This window comes from Leopardus geoffroyi, chromosome B2 (assembly GCF_018350155.1).
Source record: "Leopardus geoffroyi isolate Oge1 chromosome B2, O.geoffroyi_Oge1_pat1.0, whole genome shotgun sequence".
Taxonomy (NCBI): Eukaryota; Metazoa; Chordata; class Mammalia; order Carnivora; family Felidae; genus Leopardus; species Leopardus geoffroyi.
This window is the reverse complement of record NC_059332.1, coordinates 54,657,710-54,680,751: the sequence shown is the minus strand read 5'-3', so window position 1 is coordinate 54,680,751 and position 23,042 is coordinate 54,657,710. Positions and strand designations below refer to the sequence as shown.

At 40.1% G+C, this 23,042-nt stretch overlaps 1 protein-coding gene and 1 non-coding gene across 2 annotated transcripts in view; both read right to left on the bottom strand.

The window, feature by feature from the left end:
* RAB23 (RAB23, member RAS oncogene family) overlaps positions 1–16,436 on the bottom strand; it is a 38,827-nt gene extending 22,391 nt beyond the window's left edge. The window contains exons 1-3 of the mRNA XM_045498643.1: positions 16,114–16,436; positions 6,390–6,605; positions 81–166 (exon numbers count right to left, since the gene is read on the bottom strand). Of these exons, the coding sequence (XP_045354599.1) occupies positions 81–166; positions 6,390–6,544 (241 nt within the window). The 5' untranslated portion in view covers positions 6,545–6,605; positions 16,114–16,436. The remainder of the gene's footprint in view (positions 1–80; positions 167–6,389; positions 6,606–16,113) is intronic.
* TRNAR-CCU lies at positions 11,349–11,421 on the bottom strand. Its single transcript has one exon. It is a non-coding gene; the product is annotated as a tRNA-Arg (tRNA).
* Positions 16,437–23,042: the final 6,606 nt, after the last annotated feature.

Here is a 23,042-nt window from a genome sequence, read left to right as displayed (position 1 = left end):
CTTCTATGTGGAATAAAAAAAAGTGAAGTTCTTTGTTTACCCAAAAGAACACGCCCCCTGCAAAATACCCCACAATTTACCTCGATAGTAGGCCTTTGTTATTGCATCAAATTCCTCTTGACCTGCTGTATCCCATAACATTAGTCTGACATCTTCATCATTAACTCTGAAACAAGAGATGAATTTATGTCATATGTAAAAGAAAATGTCTTCAGCAACATAACTTTGTACCTATTTTTATTTTTCAAAGATTTGAAGGTTTTAAAACTACATTATTGATGTTCACTCTGAAAAAATCTGAGTGCTTTTAAATATTGATACTATTACCAATAGTGAAACTAAAGGGGGAAAGACAGTCCCTCAAAGCTATAACTTTATACATGATTTGAGCTTACCTGTCCTGTTTTCTCCTTCAACACCAGTCACAGACAGTGGTGGCTCTCAGACACTGGCACTGGCAAGGGGATTCCCTTAGGTTAATACTTGCTCTCCTCTTGCTATAAAATTCTAATGGGTTCTGGTGTACAAGTGATACATAAGAATAAGGAAGGAAAGAAATGAAAGAAGCAAAAGACAGAAGTGAAAGAAAGAAAGAAAGAAAGAAAGAAAGAAAGAAAGAAAGAGAGAGAGAGAGAGAGAGAGAGAGAGAGAAAGAAAGAAAGAAAGAAAGAAAGAAAGAAAGAAAGAAAGAAAGAAAGAAAAAAGAGTGACAAAGGAAGGAAGAAGCAAGAGGAAGGAAGAAGCAAGAGGAAGGAAGGAGCAAAAGCAAGCAGTTTACCTGCTTGGTTGCCCTTCAACTTATAAATGTACTTGTCATACACTCCATTGTCTTATTCCTGTTCTATAAAGTTATTGCAAATGCGGCATTATCAAATACTGAAACACTGTTCCCAGGGAAATACAGGGTTAGGTTCTTGTAAGCCCTGGTTACATTCTCCCCAACCAATAAATATATAACCTTGGTGTTTCGTGATTCTGTTTAAAGATAGCTTATTTAATGCATATTGTTTATTCATTAACGCTGAAGTCAAAGCCAACAGCACTGTAACTTACGCCTGAATGACGCATACCTAACATACATATTTTCTCTAGAAGGCACATCATAGCGTTCTTGTACTTAGGGAAACTAGATGGCACTATGCTTGGGGCCATGTTAAACAGCAACATCTTCAACAAAAAGCACAAAAATGTGGGACAAAAACAGACACACACAAAAACACTTGTTTATGAGAGATGAAAAAGGAAGTCACCTTGTTCAGTCTAACCTGAGAACGTGCATGTAAGGTACCAAATATTTGCTGCTCTGTGCATATCAATGAATGACCACCAAAGCACTGAGCATACTGATTCTGGGATTACAAATAAATTTTAGCAAGTAGATGAATTTGCAAATATGGAATTACAAATAACAAGAATCAACAGTATACTTAAAATACAAATATGGACTCTACAAATAACAAGGATCAACTATATACTTAAAATGTTAATTTGGTTCAGATAACAAGTACAAAAATAAATACTATTAAGACTTAAAATGAATCCTCTTAAAATATCTGAGAAAGGAAGTAAACACAGAAGTATCTTTAAAAGAGGGAAATAGGGGCACCTGGGTGGCTCAGTTGTTAAACATCTGACTCTGGCTCAGGTCATGATCTCAGTTCATGAGGCCAATTCCCACATAGGGTGAGCTTGAGTCCCGCTTCAGGTGAGCTCCACGTCTCCCTCTCTCCCCTTAGCTCACTTGCACCCTCTCTCTTTAAATAAATAAATAAATAAATAAATAAATAAATAAATAAATAAATAAATAAATAAGGATAATAAAATGCAAATTAGAAATTGAACAATCTTTAAAACAATGAGCACAATTATCTTTAATGCTAATGTCTACACTAGTCAGATTTGTTTAATGTTACTTATTTCTGGGACTCCTGGGTAACTCAGTCAGTTAAGCGTCTGACTCTTGATTTTGGCTTAGGTCATTATCTCACGGTTCATGGCTTCGAGCCCGCAATGGGTTCTCTGCTGTCAGTGCACAGCCCGCTTCAGATCCTCTGTCTCCCTCTCTCTCTGCCCCTCCCCAACTGGCTCTCTCTCAAAAATAAATACTTAAAAAATACATATAGATATGGGCGCCTGGGTGGCTCAGTCATTTGAGCGTCTGACATCGGCTCAGGTCATGATCTCGTGGTTCATGGGTTTGAGCCCCAAGTCGGGCTCTGTGCTGACAGCTCAGAGCCTGGAGCCTGCTTTGGATGCTGTGTCTCCCTCTCTCTCTGCCCGTCCCCTGCTCACACTCTGTCTCTGTCTCTCAAACATAAATAAACATTTTTAAAAATTAAAAAAAAAAAAAAATATATATATATATATACATATATATATATATATACACATATACATATATACACACACATATACACACGCATGCTTGGGGTATGGGGGAATGGGCATAATGAATGAAGGGCAGTGGGAGATATAGGCTCCTAGTTATGGAATGAATAAGTCATGGGAATAAAAGGTACAGCATAGAAAATGTAGTCAATAATATTGTAATTGCATTGTATGGTAACAGATGTAGCTACACTTGTGGTGAACATAGCTTAACCTACAGAGAGTTGAATCATTTTGTTGTATACTTAAAACTAATGTAACATTATGTGTCGACTATACTCAAAATAAAAAAAAATTAAAATAAAATTTCCTTAAAAGTTCTGAGGACTAATGACAAAAAGTGTCACTCTTGACATGTTTTAGAATCCAAATGGATCTACTAAAGTAAGATTTCCTTTTCATAGGAGTATTTAATCCTGCCAAATCTGCTCTTATTTCTTTAAAACAAATGATTAATTCTCGAACTTCTAGATAGTCTTAGGATCCCATAATATAAGAGTTGAAAACTATACTGAGAGACAGGTATTTTCCCTTCCACATAAAGCAGGCATGCCTCATTTTATTGCACTTCACTTTACTGGGCTTCACAGATACTGTGTTTTTTATAAATGGCAGGTTTTTGGCAACCCTGCATTTAGCAATCATATCAGCACCATTTTTCCAACAGCATCTGCTCACTTTGAGTCCCTGTGCCACATTGTGATAATTCTTAGAAGATTCCAAATTTTTTCATTATTATCATATTTGTTATGGTGATCTGTGAATAGTGATCTTTAATATTACTACTATAATCGTTTTGGCTGCCACAAACCACTTCCATATAAGATATCACACTAAATGGAACAATGTTGTGTGTGTTCTCACTGTTCCACCATCAGTCATTCCCCCATCTCGCTCCTTGGGCCTGCCTACTCCGAGACACAGCCATACTGAAATTAGGCCAATTAATAACCTTATAAGGGCCTCTAAGTGTTCAAGTGAAAGGAAGACCCACACATCTCTGACTTTAAGTCAAAAGCTAGGTGGCTCAGTCGGTTAAACGTCCAACTTTGGTTTGGGTCATGATCTTGCAGTTTTTGGGTTCGAGCCCCGTGTCGGGCTCTGTGCTGACAGCTTAGAGCCTGGAGCCTGTTTCGGATTCTGTGTCTCCCTCTCTCTCTACCCCTCCCCCACTCGCACACACATGTGCGCGCGCTCTCTCTAAAAAATAAACATTAAAAAAATTTTAAAAAGCTAGAAATGATTAAGCAGTGAGGAAAGCATGTTGAAAGCTGAGAGAGGCTGAAAGCTAGGCCTCTTGTGCCAGTAAGCCAAGCTATGAATGAAAGGAAAAATTCTTGAAGGAAATGAAAGTGCTGTCTCAGGGGTGCCCGGCTGGCTCAGTCAGTAGAGCATACAACTTGATCTCAAGCCCCACACTGGGTGTAGAGATTACTTACATATTTACTTACTTACTATCTAATAAATAAATAAATAAGCAAGCAAGCTACTCCAGTGAACACATAGAGAACGTAAGAAAGCGAAACAGCTGTACTATTTATATGGAGAAAGCTTTTGTGATCCGGACAGAAGATATAACCAGCCACAACATTCCCTCAAACAAAAGCCCGATGATCCAGAGCAAGGCCCTAACTCTCTTCAGTTCTATGAAGGCAGAGAGGTGAGGAAGCTGCAGAAGAAAAGTCTGAAGTTAGCAGAGACTGGCTCATGAGGTTTAAGGAAAGATGCTGCCTCTATGACATCAAAGCGCAAGGTGAAGCAGCAGGTACTGATGCAGAAGCTGCAGCAAGTTACCCAGAAGATCTAGCTGAGATAATTAATGAAGGTGGCTACACTATGCCACCAATTTTCAATGTAGATGAAACAGCCTTCTATTGAAAGGAGATTCTATGGAGGACGTTCATAACTATAGGAAAGTCAGTACCTGGCTTCAAAGCTTCAAAGGACAAGTTAACTCCCTTGTTAGGGGCTAATGCAGCTGGTGACTTTAAGTTGAAGCCAATACTTATTTACTATTCTGAAAATTCTATGGCCCTTCAGAATTATACTAAATCTACCCTGCCTGTGCTCTAATAAATGGAACCACAAGGCCTGGATGACAGCACATCTGTTTACATCATGGTTTACTAAATATTTTAAGCCCACTGTTGAGACCTACTGCTCAGGAAAAAAATTCCTTCAAAGTATGACTGCTCATTGACAATGGACCTGGTCACCCAAGAGGTCTGATGGAGATGTACAATGAGAGAATGTTGTTGTCATGACTGCTAACACAACATCCATTCTGCAGGCCATTTGACTTTCAAGTCTTAGTGTTTAAGAAATATATTCTGTAAGGCTATGGCTGCTACAGATAGTAATTCCTCTGATAGATCTGGGCAAAGTAAATTGAAACTTTATAGAAAGGATTCACCACTGTAGATGCCAATAAGAACATCTGTGATTCACTGGAAGAGGTCAAATATCAACATCAACAGGACTTTGGAAGAAGTTGATTCCAACCCTCACGGATGACTCTGAAAGGTTCAACGACTTCCATGGAGGAAGTATCTGCAGACGTGGTGGAAATAGCAGGACATGGAGCCTGAAGATGTGATTGAATTGCTGCAATCTCATGATAAAACATGAGCAGATGAGGAGTTGCTTATTATAAATGAGCAAAGAAAGTGGTTTCTTGGTATGGAATCTAGTCCTGGTGAAGATGCTGTGCAGACTGTTGAAATGACAAGAAAGGATTTAGAATATTAAATAAACTTAGCTGATAAGGTAGCAGCAGAGTTTGAGAAAAATTTTTTAAAGTTTTTAATTTTAACTCCATTATAGTATAACATACAGCGTTATATCAGTTTCAGGTGTACACTATAGTGATTCAATAGGGTTTAAGAGAATTGACTCCAATTTTGAATGGAGTTCTACTGTGGGTAAAATGTCATCAAACAGCATCACATGCTACAGGGAAATCATTCCTGAAAAGCAGAGTAAATCAGTGAAGCAAACTTCACTGTTGTCTTATATTAAGAAACTACCACAGCCACCCCAACATTCAACCACCACCCTGATCAGTCAGCAGCCATCAACATCAAGACAAGACCTTCACCAGCAAAAAGATTAAGACTCAGTGAAAGATCAGAGGATGGTTAGCATTTTTTAGCAATACAGTATTTTTTTAACTTTTAATATTTATTTTTTTTAACATTTATTCATTTCTGAGAGTGAGAGAGACAGAGCAGGAGTGGGGGAGGGGCAGAGAGAGTGGGAGACACAGAATCAGAAGCAGGCTCCAGGCTCTGACCTGTCAGCACAGAGCCTGACGCGGAACTTGAACTCACACACCGCGAGATCATGACCTGAGCCGAAGTCGGATGCCAAACCGACTGAGCCACCCAGGTGCCTGAGCAATACAGTATTTTTAAATTAAGGTATGTACATTTTTTTAGACATAATGCTGTTGCATACTTAATAGACTACAGTATAATATAAACATAACTTTTATATGCACTGTGCAACCAAAAAATTCATTTGACTTGCTTTATTGTGGTAGTCTGGAACAGAACCTGCAAAATCTCCAAGTTGTGCCTATAAGGGACAGAAATCTCATTAGAGTCAAGCATCAGTTTGACTTGAAGAAGTACGCAAGGTGCCACCAATAAATATAACATCAGATACAGAAAGTGGGGAGGGGAGTATGAAAAAAGGGGGGAAATAAGAAAGGGAAAACAGATGAAAGGTGAAAAAAGGCAGAAGAATAAAGATATATACAGGAATATGTTAACTAACTGGAATCTAAATAAAAGCTTGAAATATTAAAAAGAAAAAAAAAAGATACACACAGTAATGAGTATTTGAAAACCACCGCAGACTGTCTCATTAGCCACAGTCACTAGACTCCTAACCTTGGACTATACTGTAATTAGTATTATTCCAGTGAAAGTCCTAGATATAGTTCACAAATCAAAACTTCATAAATCAAAACTCAGGGGATAAAATGGCCAAGTACATACTGGATTTGTCGCTCCAAAAAATCAACTCCAATGGTTTTCTTGTAGTCTTTTGTAAAAATGCCTTTGCAATATCGCTGAATCATACTTGACTTTCCAACTGCTCCATTCCCTACAACCACCATCTTGATAGCCACTTCCATATCTTCCTCCAACATTTTTGCAGTTGAAAAGGTTTCTGAACCAACTTTAATTCCAGGTGATCAGATCTTCTCAAATCTGTGGTTTAAAATGAAATTATTTTTCATAACATAAAAATTGTACAAAATAAGCTGTAATTGTTTTATGGAGAAATAATTATATTGCACTGCAAGAATTTGTTTCCATGATGGAGGCCCCCTTACCATCCTGTTTAGATCATGTAAATTATTTGAAAGGAGGAACAATAATATCATTCATTTTTGAATCCTGATCAGTAGCAAAATGTATGATATCTAGGTATTAATAAAGGCCTAGATTACATAGTTCTACCTTCACGGAGACTAAGATTAAGATGGTGAGTGTTAGAGTTGAGGTCTGATTTAAAGTTGCTCTTAGTGAAGTTACTGCTTGACCTCTTTAAACTTCAGTTTACTAAGGATATTTATCTCACAAGATTGTTGATCAATGGCACATATAAAGCACTAAGCATAATGAAAATCGAGCACTCAAAAAATGGTAGTTTCATACAACATAATAAATCCTCCATAGTCACCACCATATGGGTAACAAATAAAATATCTAACAAAACTGCTTTTTCAACCTCACAAGTAATAATTACTATCCCTAGAAAAGCACCCCTAAGAAAGATTTTGTATAATATACAACTGTGTGTCAGCACTGAACTCTTACAGTGCTTCACTGTTCAGGTTATAATGAATCCTTTATAAATAATCTTATACCACACATTCTTTCTTTAGTTTCAGACTAGTTACAGTTACTCATATAATGAAAGTAATACAATGTGTACTGTCTGCATTTTAGATTGAAAAGAACAGAAAGTCAATTTCTTCTATTTCTTAAAATTACTAAATTCCTACTATACAATATTATATTCCAACTACCTTAACTGAAAATCCATCTATACAACCATTACATAAAACAAGTCTGAAACATGAAGAACATTTCCCCCATCCCCCACCACGGAGCCTCAGTAATTGTCCCTACCGCTTCGCAAATTTGCACAATCATAAGAATCATCTAGAAGGATTTGTTCAAGTATAGGTTCTAGGTCTCCACCTCAAACATAATTAAATGATGTAAAAAAAAAAAAAAAGTATAAGAATGAAAAGAAGACTACGGTAGGAGCAAAAATACAGGTAAATACAAGACTTCTCTTGAATGTTCTAAATTATGTTGGACTCAAACACAATTGTGTGGTTTTCAGTATGTATAGAGAAAATATTTACGATAACTAATTATAAATGGGAGAAGATAAAGGAATGTAAAGGAAGGTAAAGTTTCTATGCTTCACTTGAACTGGTAAAATGTTGACTCCAAAAGACTGATAAATTATATATATAAGTGTATATATATGTGTGCATATATATAAGTGCATATGTATGTGTATATTACATGTATACATATATATATGTATGTATACATATATACATATATGTGTGTACATATATTTATACATACACATATGTATGTACATAGTGTGTGTGTGTGTATATATATATAGATAGATAGATAGATAGTGTAATATCCAGAGCAACCACTGAAGAAGTTACAAAGAGATATACTTAAAACAAAATTAAAGTCTAATAACAATAAAACAATCAGAATCTAACTGACATTTATAGAACTGTCCACACAACAGAATATACTTCTTTTTAAGTATCTATTAAATCTATCTACTAAATATATACCAAGATAAAACAAATTCCAGGTGATTTAAAAAAAAAAACCTCAACAAACTTAAAATAATGGGACCACAAGGCAGTCGAACTAGAAATAATTAACAGAAAACAGAAAGATAACAGGAAAATCTCCAAACACTTGCAAACTAAAAACAATGTGTGAGCCAAAGACTGAAGCTGAAGATAATTTTTTTTTTTTTAAGAGAGAGCGAGCATGAGTGGGAAGAGGGGCAGGGAGGGAGGGAGAGAGAATATCTTAAGCAGGTTCCATGTTCAGTGTGGAGCCTGACATGGGGCTCGATCCCATAACCCTGGGATCATGACCTCAGTCGAAATCAAGAGTCTGGATGCTCAACCGACTTGAGCCACCCAGGTGCACAAGAAAAACATTTTTTTTTAATTTTTAAATTTTTAAATAATTTTTACATTTTTAAATAATTAATTGAATGAAAAGGAAAATACAACATGTGAAAATCTGTGAGACATAGCTAATGTAGTGCTGAAAGAGAAAATTTATAGCACTAAATGCTTACCTTAGAAAAGAAGAAAAGTCTCAATCATTTAAACTCCCACCTCAAGAAACTAGAAAAAGAGCAAAATAAACCCAAAGCAAATGATGGAAATAATAAAGAACAGAAATCAATGAAATTGGAAACAGAAAAACAGGGAAAATTAAACAAAAAACTGTTCCTTTAAAGATCAGTATAGGGGCGCCTGGGTGGCGCAGTCGGTTAAGCGTCCGACTTCAGCCAGGTCACGATCTCGCGGTCCGTGAGTTCGAGCCCCGCGTCGGGCTCTGGGCTGATGGCTCAGAGCCTGGAGCCTGTTTCCGATTCTGTGTCTCCCTCTCTCTCTGCCCCTCCCCCGTTCATGCTCTGTCTCTCTCTGTCCCAAAAATAAATAAACGTTGAAAAAAAAAATTTTTTTTTAAAAATAAAAAAAATTACTGAGAGGGATTGTAAAGTAGAATATGGGAATATTCTAAAATAACCTCTGAGAGGGGCGCCTGGGTGGCGCAGTCGGTTAAGCGTCCGACTTCAGCCAGGTCACGATCTCGCGGTCCGTGAGTTCGAGCCCCGCGTCGGGCTCTGGGGCTGATGGCTCAGAGCCTGGAGCCTGTTTCCGATTCTGTGTCTCCCTCTCTCTCTGCCCCTCCCCCGTTCATGCTCTGTCTCTCTCTGTCCCAAAAATAAAATAAACGTTGAAAAAAAAAAAAAAATTAAAAAAAAAAAAAAAAGATCAGTATAACTGACAGAAAAAAAAAAGAGAATACACAATTTACCAATATTAGGAATAAAATCAAGAATGTCACTATGGACTCTGTGGACTGACTCCAAGGATAATACAACAGACAACTCTACACACATAAATTTGACAACATAGATGAAATGGACCAATTCCTTAAACAGGATTAACTACCACAACTCATTCAATATGAAATAGATAATTTGAATAGCCCTATAACTATAAAGGAAATTGAATTTGTAACTTAAAAACTCAAAGAAAAATCTCCAGGCTCAGGTGATTTCACGGGAGAATTCTACCAAGCTTTTCAAGAATTGACACCAACGATACACAATCTCTTCCAGAATACTGAAAAGAGGGGAACACTTCCCAACTTATTTTATAAAGCCAGCATTACCTTGATACCAACACCACACAAAGACAGTACAAAAAAGAAAACTGGACAAATATCCCCTCATGAACACAGACACACCAAAGTCCTCAACAAAGTATTAGAAAGTCAAATCCAGGAATATATAAAAAGAATCACCAGGACCAAGTGGGCTTTGTTCTGGGAATGCAAGGGTGGTTCAATACCTAAAACCAATCACTGTAATCAACCATATTAACAAAGCAAAGAAAAACCTCATCACCATATCAACTGATACACATATCACAGGAAATATATAATAAAACTCAACATCCATTTGTCAGAAAAACAGCATAGAAACACAAGAGGACTCCTTTAACCTGATTAATGGTGTCTATTAAAAAACTATCCAGCTATGCAGCTGCTCTGGGAAACAGTGTGGAGGTTCCTAAAAAGTTAAAAATAGACCTACCCTATGACCCAGCAGTAGCACTGCTAGGAATTTACCCAAGGGATACAGGAGTACTGATGCACAGGGGCACTTGTACCCCAATGTTTATAGCAGCACTCTCAACAATAGCCAAATTATGGAAAGAGCCTAAATGTCCATCAACTGATGAATGGATAAAGAAACTGTGGTTTATATACACAATGGAGTACTATGTGGCAATAAGAAAGAATGAAATATGGCCCTTCGTAACAACGTGGATGGAACTGGAGAGTGTGATGCTAAGTGAAATAAGCCATACAGAGAAAGACAGATACCATATGGTTTCACTCTTACGTGGATCCTGAGAAACTTAATAGAAACCCATGGGGGAGGGGAAGGAAAAAAAAAAAAAAAAGAGGTTAGAGTGGGAGAGAGCCAAAGCATAAGAGACTCTTAAAAACTGAGAACTGAGGGTTGATGGGGGTGGGAGGGAGGGGACGGTGGGTGATGGGTATTGAGGAGGGCGCCTTTTGGGATGAGCACTGGGTGTTGTATGGAAACCAATTTGACAATAAATTTCATATATAAAAAAAAAACCAACCAGCTAATATTATATACTTAACTCTAAAAACCTGTTGTTTTTTTATTTTAAGTAAACTCTACCCGCAACATGGGGCTCAAACTCAGGACTCTGCAATCAAGAGTCACAAGCTCTACTGACTGAGCCACACACCTGAAAGTGACTGCTTTAACCCTTAGACTAAGAACAGGGAAAGGATCTCTACTCTCACCACTCAAAGTTCTACATTATACACAAAGTTCTAGCCAGAGAAACAGGTGACAAAAAAACAAATAAAACACAGATTAGGGAAAAAAATGAATAAAAGTGACCCTACTCACAAATTACATGACTGTCTTTATAGAAACTTAAAGGAATTAAAAAAAAAAAAATCCTGGAACTAATAAATCAGGTTAGCAAAGGCACAAGATACAAAAACAACAAACAACACTGAATTGTATTTCTATACCCTAACAATGTACAATTTGAAAGCAGGAAACAATATTTTTTTAAGTTTTATTTATTTAAGTAATCTCTATACCCAACGTGGGGCTTGAACTCACTACCCTGAGATTAGGAGTCACATGCTCTTCCAACTGAGCCAGCCAGGCACCCTGAAACCAAAAATTTTTACGTGGCATTTACAAGAGTTCCAAAAAAAATTAAATACTTTGGTATAAATCTAACAAAACACGTACAGGACTTATATGCTGAAAACTATAAAACACTAATGAAATAAACACCTAAATAAATGAGAAGATATGCCATATTCACAGAGTGGAAGATTCAACAAAGTAAAAATAGCACTTCTCCCCAAATTGACCTATGGTTGAATGCAATTCCAAAGTACCAGCAGGATATTTTTTCTGTATTTGAGACAAGCTGATTCTACATTTATTTTTATTTTTTTTATTTTGAGGGAGAAAGTACAAGCAGGGGAGGCAGAGAAAGAGGGAGAGAGAGAATCCTAAGCAAGTTCCACACTGACGGTGCAGAGCCTGATTCGAGGCTCAAACTCACAAAGCATGAAATCATGACCTGAACTGAGAGCAAAGTGTTGGTCCCTTAACAGACTGAGCTACCCAGGTATTCCAAGACAAGCTGATCCTAAACATTATATGGAAAGGCAAATAAACTAGAATAGGTAACACAATTTTGAAAAAGAATAAAATTGGAGGAAATCATACTAGCCAATTTTAAGACACGAAAGAGCTATACTAATTAAGACAGCATGATACTGGCAAAGACAAAGATACATAAATCAATGGAACAGAGAGCCCAAAAATAGACCCATACAAATTCAGTCAATTGATTTTCAACAAAGGCGCAAAAACAATTCAATGGAAAATAGACAACGTCTTTAGCAAATGGTGATGGAATGATTGGACATTCATATGTAAAAAAGCAAACATCTACCTAAACCTCAAATGGATCAAAGATGTAAAAGTAAGGTGCTCTCTCAAAAATAATAAATAGGGGCACCTGGGTGGCGCAGTCGGTTAAGCCTCCGACTTCAGCCAGGTCACGATCTCGCGGTCCGTGAGTTCGAGCCCCGCGTCAGGCTCTGGGCTGATGGCTCAGAGCCTGGAGCCTGTTTCCGATTCTGTGTCTCCCTCTCTCTCTGCCCCTCCCCCGTTCATACTCTGTCTCTCTTTGTCCCAAAAATAAATAAATGTTGAAAAAAAAATTATTAAAAAAAAAAAAAAATAATAATAATAAATAAACATTAAAATAATAATAGTAATTTTTTTAAAAAAGGGACTCCTGGGTAGTAGGTTAAGCATCCAACTTCAGCTCAGGTCATGATCTCCTGGTTTATGAGTTCAAGCCCCACATCAGGCTCTCTGCTGTCAGCTCAGAGCCTGCTTCAGATCCTGTGTCTCCCTTTCTCTCTGCCCTTCCCCCACTCATGCTCTCTCTCCTTATCTCTCTCAAAAATAACATTTTTAACAAATAAAATAAAAACAAAAATATAGGGGCACCTGCGTGACTTAGTCAGTTGAGCATCAGACTCTTGATTTCAGCTTAGGTCATGATCTCACAGTTTGTGAGTTCCAGCCCTGAATCAGGCTAGCTGCTGTCAGTGCAGAGCCAAGCCTGCTTGCTTCAGATCCTCTGTCACCCTCTCTCCCTACTACTCCCCTGCACTCTCACTCTCTCTCTCTCAAAAATAAATAAAACATTTTAAAAAATAAAATAAAACTATAAGGGTGCCTGTCTGACTCAGTTTGGTAGAACCTGTGACTCTTGATCTTGGCGTTGTGATTTTGAGGCCCATGCTGGGTGTAGAGATTACTTAAAAATAAAATCTGAAATAAAATAAAATAAACAAAAATAAAACCATATTTTTTGGAAGAAATATTTTAGAAGGTGTAAATCTTGACCTGGGGTTAGGCAGAGTTCTTAAAAGGAAAAATCGATAAATTAGACTTCATAAAAACAAAAAACATTTGCTCTGGAAACGATGCTGTCAAAAGAACAAAAAGACATGCTACAAACTACAAGAAAGTATTTGCAAAGCACATATCTACCAAATAACTTGTTTCCAGAACATATCAAGAACCCTCAAAGCTCAACATAAGAAAGCAAACAACCCATTTGAAAAATGGGCAATACCCTTGGCCAGATACTCATCAAAGATTATACATGCCAAATAAGCACATGAAAAGATATTCAACATCGTTAACCATTAGTTAAAGACACATCAAAATCATGTGATACCACACGTCTATTAGCATGGCTAATTTAAATTTAAAATTTAAATTTACTTTTACATTTTACATTTACATTTAAAATTACTGACAATACCAAGTGCTTAGGAGGATATAGAACAACTGGTACTCTCACACATTGCTGGTAAGCATGCAAAATGATACAACCACTCTGGAAATCAGCATGACAGTTTCTTATAAAGTTAAACATATTTTATATGACCCTGCAACCCACTCTTAGCAATACCCTAAAATGAAAACTTATATTCACACAAAAACCTGTACATGAATGTTTATAAGCAGCTCCATTTATAATCACGAAAAACTGGAAACACTCCAAATGTCCTTCAGTGGGTGGATGTATAAACAACTATGGCACATCTACCTAATGGAACACTACTTAGCAATAAAAAAAGAAAATTATTGGGGCGCCTGGGTGGCGCAGTCGGTTAAGCGTCCGACTTCAGCCAGGTCACGATCTCGCGGTCCGTGAGTTCGAGCCCCGCGTCGGGCTCTGGGCTGATGGCTCAGAGCCTGGAGCCTGTTTCCGATTCTGTGTCTCCCTCTCTCTCTGCACCTCCCCCATTCATGCTCTGTCTCTCTCTGTCCCAAAAATAAATAAACGTTGAAAAAAAAAAAAATTTAAAAAAAAAAAAAATTAAAAAAAAAAAAAAAAAAAGAAAATTATTGATACATACAACAATTTGGAGGAATCTCAAAGACATTAAGCTGAGTGAAAAGAAGTCAGCATTAAAGGTTACATATTGTATGATTCCACTTACATGACATCTGCAAAGGACTGGTGATTACCAGGGGTTAGGGTAAGGGAAAAGATATAAAAGGACAGCATGAGTTTGGCAGAGGTGGGGCGGTGGTAAGAACTGTTCTATAATTCGGATTGTAGTGGTGTTTGCATTAATCTAAAATTCATAGAACCACAAATCCCCTAAAAAGTCACTTTTACCATTTAATTTTATTTTATATTTGTTTATTTATTTATTGTGAGAGAGAGAGAGAGAGAGAGAGCGCGAGTGAGCACGAACACAGAAGTCGGGTAGGGAGAGAGAGGAGAGAACCCCAAGCAGGCTCCAAGCACAGCACAGAGCCCAATGCCGTGCTGGATCCCACGACCTTAGGATCATGACCTGAGTGGAAACGAAGAGTCAGAGGCTCAGGCAACTGAGTCACCCAGGTGCCCTTTATCATATAATTTTAAAAACAAAATTTAAAGGGACACCTGGGTGGCTCAGTCAGTTAAGCCTCCAACCTTGGTTTGGCTCAGGTCATGATCTCAGGGTTGGTAGAATCCAGCCCCTGCATCAGGCTCTGAGCTGACATCATGGAGCCTGCTTGGGATTATCTCTCCCTCTCTCTCTTTGCCTCTCCCCAGCTCATTCTCTCTGTCTCAAAATAAATAATGTTTTTTTTTTAACTTAAAGAAGGAAAGTGCAATCAGATTTTAACGCAGGCAGTCTGACTCTTGTGATTATCAGCTACTACTACTGTCTCGACTTAAGGCACTATATCAAAACAATTAAGTTCTTAGAAAATAAGCATAAATCTGGGTACGATAATTAAAAAGCTTACAGGAATGCTTTACATACTCTTTTCCCCCAATTTAATTTTAAAGATTTACCCAACCAAATGCAATCTAATAAACTAGAAAAGAAAAATATGAGCTAAGTCACTGATTAAAAGGGTTGTCTTTTTCATCTCAGCCTGTACTTAAGTACAGTACGATTATGTTTATAACACTGAAAAAACTTGTTAGGTTCAGTGAAATTACCCGGAAGACGTTAGGAGTTATATAAAACCTAAAGAAGTACCCGGCCCTTTTCAGACTCTGCTGACACTCCTGATAGTGAAGTTAATACTCTCACACACCCTCAGGTTCTTACGTCTGGGAGCTGCTGAAGGCTCCTCGGTTCTCCGAGTTAAGAAATTCTGCGGCAGCCAGTGTCAATGAAATAGTGCAGTCTGGCTCATTCATATTCTAGCAGTCACTGAGAAACTAGGGAAGGGTGGGGCCGCGGGTAAGGAGGGGGCCCCTCCGCAAGGAGGAGGGGGGCCTAAAAGCCTGGGTAGAGCCTGGGACCCTCCTACCCATCACACCTCAACCGGCACTTAACGCCCCCTGCCGCTGTGTCTCCCGGCCGGGGTCGCCCCTTCCCCACCTGGGGGCTGGGGAAAGACGAGAAGCTGGGTGCTCAGCCAGGCTGGAGGCCAGCGCCTCTCCCCCGCGCCGTCTCGCTCCTTCCCGCCCTAGGGGCAATTCCAGGGACCCACACCCTGGGAGCCCCGGCCGCGGGGCGGGGAGAACGGGTGCCGGGCAGGAGCTGCCGCCCACCTCCTCCAGCTGGAACTTGGGCACAGCGCTCCGAGGCGGGGGAGAGGGCGCTCAGGGGCCGGGGGATGGGAGCACGGGCCTGGAGGCCCCTGTCCCCGACACCCCTCTCCAGTCCCCGGAGTACGGCACATCCCGGGACCCCGGGGAGAAGCTGGTCCTTCCCCAGCAGAGCCGGGGGAGTCCTGAACCGCTGGAGAGGGCGAGTGAGAGCCGCGCGGCTGCCCGGAGTGCAGGCTGCTACTCACCGTCCCCGCTGGCCACGGACCCGCCGCCCGGCGCGACCGGCTCCTCCTGGTCGCGGCGCAACCGCTGCCGCCGCCGCCACCTCCTCCTCCTCCTCCCAGCGCGCCAGCTCCCCCCGGCGGGGCCGCCCGGCTGGCTCGCTCCCTCTTTCACTCTCTTAAAAATGACTATGATTTTTTTAACGAACTTTACTGCCAGCCAGGGCTCAGAACGAGCGGCTCAGCACGAGCGACTCAGCAGCAACTCCGGCAAGGATGGTGGGGCGCGGGAGACTCGACTCCCCTCATCTGTGGACGCGCCGCTCTGCGGAGCATGCGCTGGGCTGGTTCTGCGCATGCTCCGCGCGGACCGGTCCCCCCCGCCCTGCTCCACCCGCGTTCTGGCTGGTTCTCGGGGAGGGCGGCTCTCCCGCGTTCCCGGAGGCTCTTCTGCGTTCCCGGTGCGTCTGGGGGAACCCGGTGTGCAGTGAGGACCGCAGCGGCGGGCGGGAGCTCCTAGATCGTGGACCCTAGTATAGCACTGACCGAGGAAGGTCCGCATAGGTTTCGCCTACTAAGTGATCAGACTTCCAGAGTACTCAAAGGACTTGCCCTGCCTTGGACACACACCTTTTTTTCTCCACCGGATGACATCCAAGTGGTAGAGTGAGCAAAAAATGTTGAGCAAAACTGAAAACGCACTCACAGTCCACCCGTTGCAGCTGGAGAAAGTAGAAGTCTGAGATGGTTAACAGTTGAGAGAATTAAATTAAAAGTTCCCCCTGAAAGCAATCTAAACTGCTTCAGTTGTTTTTATATTTCAAAATACAATAGAATAGAGGGAATAAAGGAAAATACCAACTGTTGGCAAAATACTCCAAGGATGTAGAGTAACTGAATGCATCTACCCTGCTTCTGGAAAGTAAACTAGAACAACTCTTTTAAATAACAATTGGCCACTGTTTCCTAAAGAAGCGTACCCTATGACCCAGCAGTTCCACCTCTACTAATCCAGCCAAGAGAAATGAGTACTTACCTTGCACCAACACGGCAAAAGAATGTTCACAACTCCATTTGTGTTAATAGCCCCCAAATGGAAATAACCCCAAAGACCATAAACTATAGAATAAATTACCTAATTCACACAGTGTTCATGCAATGGAATACTGTGCAACAATGAGAAGAATAACCCACAACTACCGACATGAAATGGCTTAACTGCAGAAATGTAAATTTGAACAAAAAGTAAGGCACAAAAAGTACTTAATGGGTAAGACTTTTTCAGCACAAAAACAGGAAAAAAAAACCTCTAAAATTTAGGATAATGGTTACCGTTGCAGGAAAGGGATAGTGACTGGGTGAGGGATTTCCAAGGTGTTAGTAAGGCTCTCTCTGTTGATCTTGGCACTAGTTACACATATGTGTTTATTTGTAAAAATTCACCAAACTGTAATCCTATGCACAGTTTTCTGTATGTGAATTATATTTCACAAGCAGTAGTTTTTAAAATTAAAAATTTTTAATTTCAAATGTTTTACCTATAATTGCAATATTGTTTTGTAAACATAGTGGTTATTTATAGGAAATTTAATGCCAAGTAGCCAATGGATTTATCTCTAGGATTTGGTTAGTAGTCTCTTAAACTTGAGTAATGTACTCACCCTCACCCCCTTTAAAAGAAAAGGAAAAGCTTCATTAAGAAATGGGCAAAGGACTTAAATAGACATGTCTTCAAAGAAGGTGTACAAATGACTAATAAGTATATGAAAACAGACTCAATATCACTTATCATTAGTAAAATGCAAATCAAAACCACAATGAGATACTACTTCACACCCATTAGAATGACTGTTATAGGGGCGCCCAGCTGGTTCAGTCCATTGAGGGTCTGACTCTTGATTTCAACTCAGGTCATGATCCCGGGGTCCTGGAATCAAGCCCAAAGTTGGGCTCTGTGCTGAGCACAGAGCCTGCTTAAGATTCTCTCCCTCTCGGGGCGCCTGGGTGGCTCAGTCGGTTAAGCAGCCGACTTCAGCTCAGGTCACGATCTCGCGGTCCGTGAGTTCGAGCCCCATGTTGGGCTCTGTGCTGACAGCTCGGAGCCTGGAGCCTGTTTCAGATTCTGTGTCTCCCTCTCTCTGACCCTCCCCCATTCATGCTCTGTCTCTCTCCGTCTCAAAAATAAATAAATGTTAAAAAAAAAAAATTAAAAAAAAAAAAGATTCTCTCTCTCTCTCTCTCTCTGCCCCTCTCCCCCGCTCTCTCTTTAAAAAAAAAAAAATTAATTAAAAAAATCAAAGATAAATGGCTATTATAAAACAAAACAAAACAGAAAATAGCAAGTGTTGGCAAGGTTCGTGAGAAATTTCAACCTCTGTGCACTGCCAGCAGGAATGTAAAATGGTACAGCCATTATGGAAAACAATATGGCAGTCCCTCACAAAAATAAAAATAGAATTCCACTTCTGGGTATATACTCAAAAGAATTGAAAGCAAGGAATCAAACCAATATTTGTACAACCATGTCCATATCAACATTATTTACAGTAGCCAAAAAATGGTAGCAGCCCAAATGTGTATCAACAGATGAATTGATAAACAAAGTGTCATATAAATATGACATTTATTATATTACTCAGCCTTAAAAAGGAAGGAAATTCTGATACATGGTATACCATGGATGAACCTTGAAGACATCGTGCTGAATAAAAGAAGCCAGTCACAATAGGACAAATACTGTATGATTCCACTTATAGAAGGTATCTAAAGTAGTCAAATTCATAGATACACACAGTAGAATCATGGTTGACAGAGGGAGAGTGGAGGGGAGAATGGGGAGTTAGTATTTAATGGGTACAGTTTCCATTTTGCAAGATGAAAAATGTTCTGGAGATGGATGGTGGTAATTAATGATTGGACAACATGAATGTGCTTAATGCCCCTGAACGCTACCCTTGAAAATGGTCAAAATGGTGGGGCACCTGCATGGCTCAGTCAGTCAAGCATCAGACTTTGACTCAGGTCATGATCTCATGGTTCGTGAGTTCAAGCTCTGCATCGGGTTCTGTGCTGACAGCTCAGAGCCTGGAGCCTGCTTCAGATTCTGTGTCTCCCCCTCCCCCTGCCCCTCCCCCACTCCCACTCTGTCTCTTTCTCTCAAAAATAAACATTAAAAAAATTGTTTTAAATGGTCAAAATGGTAAGTTTTGTGTTAAGTATATTTTACCACAATTTTTTAATTTTTTAAATGTTTATTCTTGAGAGAGAGAGAGAGAGAGAGAGACAGGGAGGAGGGAGGGGCACAGAGAGGGAGACACAAAATCCAAAGCAAGCTCCAGGCTCTGAGCTGTCAGCACAGAGCCTGATACAGGGCTCAAACTCACGAACTGTGAGATCATGACCTGAGCCGAAGTCAGATGCTTAACTGACTGAGCCACCCAGGCACCCCACCACAATTTTTTAAATGGAGAAAAAAAAAAGAGAAAATTCTAGTGAGTATCAAAAAATAAATCTGAGGATTCAAATTTGAGAAAAACTTCTTGAAGGCCCTTTTCCATTTCCATGGGATTTTTGCACATTCTAATGCAATTATGTCTACCTTTTATTTGATTCAAGACTGTACCCAAGAAGTGGTAACCTGGCCTTTTATTTATTTTTTAAAAATTTATTTATTTTTGAGAGAGAGAGAAAGAGTGTGCACATGTGCATGCCAGTGGGGGAGGGGCAGAAAGAGAGGGAGACCCAGAATCCAAAGCAGGCTCTAGGCCCTGAGCTGTCAGCACAGAGCCCGTTGCAGGTCTTGAACCCTAGACCTGCAAGATCATGACCCGAGCTGAAGTCTGATGCTTAACAGATTGAGCCACCCAGGCGCCCCAGATCTGGCCTTTTAAATCCTGCAGTTGTGCTGTAGCAAAAATGGCAATAGAATTAGTCTGAAGGCCTTTGAAAGAAATTTCGCCTGCTCTATCTAGAAATGAGTTGTGCAAAATTATTTAGGGAAAATATTCTTTTTTTGAGAGAGACAGCACTCAAGAGGGGAATGGGGCAAAGGGGAAGAGAGAGAGAGAGAGAGAGAGAGACAGAGAGAGGGAATCCCAAGCAGGCTCCAAACTCAGTGGAGAGTCTATCTCAGGGCTGGATCCCATGCCCTTGGGATCATGACCTGAGCCAAAATCAAGAGTCTCAACCCAACTGAGCCACCCAGGCGCTCCTAGGGAAAACATTATGAAAAGTGTTTTGTTGTTGTTGTTTTGTTTTGTTTTAATTTTTAAGTGATTGCCATGCCCAATGTGGGGTTTGAACTCACAATACCAAGATCAAGAGCGGCATGTTCTACTAACTGAGCCATCCAGGTGCCTCTGAAAAGTTATATTTTTAAGTAATTTAGTGATTCTTCAAATCTAGTACCTTCACTGACCCAGCAAAAAGTCCTTTGCTAGTTGTTTTACCATGTCTGACACTAACGTGCCAAATAGTTTTCAGGGATCATGAATTGTATATGGGTGAAAAGAAACACATTAAAGAAAAATGACTTACTCTTTTTTTTTATTTTATTTTTTATTTTTTAAAATTTACATCCAAATTAGTTAGCATATAGTGCAACAATGATTTCAGGAGTAGATTCCTTAGTGCCCCTTACCCCTTTAGCCCATTCCCCCTCCCATAACCCCTCCAGTAACCCTCAGTTTATTCTCCATATTTATGAGTCTCTTCTGTTTTGTCCCCCTCCCGCCTATATTATTTTTGTTTCCCTTTCCTATGTTCATCTGTTTTGTCTCTTAAAGTCCTCATATGAGTGAAGTCATATGATTTTTGTCTTTCTCTGTCTTGGCTTAGGCCAAGCCTAGGACTTGGCTATGGAACAGGAAAGAGGTAACATCAGGAATGACTCACAGGTTTCTTGAATGACCATCTGAGATTCTGGCACCTAATTCCAATGTGTGGGAGCCACCCCCACCCCAACCCCCCCAGGACACTAGCTGGGTGTCCTACAATTCAACTCAATTTTGACATTTTCCGTCTGGAGATAGCATCAGGTTCCCCAAGTTAAGGGTTCAGTCCTACAAGACTGTGTTCATTCTCCACCACCACCCCCTCCCCCCCCACACACACACTTCAGATACCAGTCACAAGCCCAGGTTATCACCTGTGTTTCTGACCAATTCATTATAGATGGGAGGTTCCAATGATCTCTTCCGTGGGTTTGATTAATTTGCTAAAGCAGCTCAGAGAACTCAAGAGAAACGTTTTACTTTCTAGATTACCAGTGTATTATAAAAGAATATAACTCAGCAATAGCCAGATGGTAGAGATGCATAGGGAGAAGAATGGGGAAAGAACATGCAGCTTCATGCCCTCTGCAGATGTCCAGTCTCCCCACATCTCCGCTGTTCATCTATCCAAAAGCTCTCTGGCCCAGCCCTCATGGGTTTTTATGGAGGCTTCATTACATGAGCATGATTGATTAAACCATTAGCCATTGGCAATTGAGTCAACCTCCAGGCCCCCTTCCCTTGCAGAGGTGATGGTGGGAGGCAACTCTCTAATCACAAGGTTAGTTCTCCTGGCAACCATCCCCCTATCCTTAGGTGGTGTGCAAAATTCACCTTATTAACATAACAAGAGGCCTCTGTTGCTCTCAACCCTAGGAAATTCCAAGGGTTTTAGGAGCCCTATGCCTGGAAGAGGGACAAAGACTAAGCATATACTTCTTATTATAAATCACATGAACTTGCTGATAGTGATCACTATGCTACTAATTATGATCCCTAGCCAGTGTGAGTCAGGGAATAGTCAGTTCTCTCTAGATTTCCTTTTTTGGTTTGTCATCAATTGTTCTTGTCTCAATGGTCTAGCTAGTCTGTACCATCGCATACACTTCTGGATTTAGGGTGCTCACCAACTGTTAGAACATAAAAAATAATCTTTGTTGAAGTGCCTGGGTGACTCAGTTGGCTAAGCATCTCTTTTCTTTTCTCTCTCTCTTTTTCTTAATGTGTATTCATTTTTGAGAGAGAGAGCTTGAGTGGGGGAGGGACAGAGAGAGAGGGGGCAGAGGATCCAAGGCAGGCTCTGCACTGAGAGCAGCAATCCCAATGTGGGTCTTGAACTCACAAACTGTGAGATCATGACCTGAGCCAAAGTCAGATGCTTAACCAACTGAGCCACACAGGCTCCCCTAAGCCTCTTACTCTTGATTTCAGGTCATGATCTCACAGTTCATACAATTGAGCCCTGTGTCAGGCTCTGTGCTGACAGGATGGAGCCTTTTGGGATTCTCTCCCCTTTTCTCTGCACCTCCCCTGCTCTCATGTGCGCTCTCTCTCTCTCTCAAAATAAATAAACATTAAAAAATATATATTTGTTCTCCTTCACTGCCCAGGTCTTTCTCCTACATAAATTTGATTTTGTTGAAATAGTGTGCTGAGAGATGTCCTCTCTGAAATACTCTTTATTTCTCAATTGGGAGACTTGGGATTACCTTTTAGATCCTTTTTTTAAAGTTTTATTTTTATTTAAGTAATCTCCCTATACAACATGGGGCTCAAACTCACAACCCTGAGATCAACAGTTGCACGATCCTCCAACTGAGCAGGCCACACGTCCCTAGATTCTTTTATACTCTCTGCTCCTCTTCATTTCATTTCTTAAAATTTATTTGATTTAGGGGCACCTGGGTGGCTCAGTTGGTCAAGTGTCTGACTTCGTGGTCAGGATCTCTTGATTTCATCTCAGGTCAGGATCTCACAGTTCATGGTTTGAGCCCCACTTCAGGTCAGGCTTTGTGTGTCAGCTAGGAGCCTGGAGCCTGATTCAGATTCTGTGTCTCTCTCTCTCTCTCTCTGCTATTCCCCTGCTCATGCTCTGTCTCTCTCGCTCTCAAAAATAAATAAACATTAAAAGATAATTTTTAAAAAAGAAACATTTAAGATTTATTTATTTGGAAAAAACTT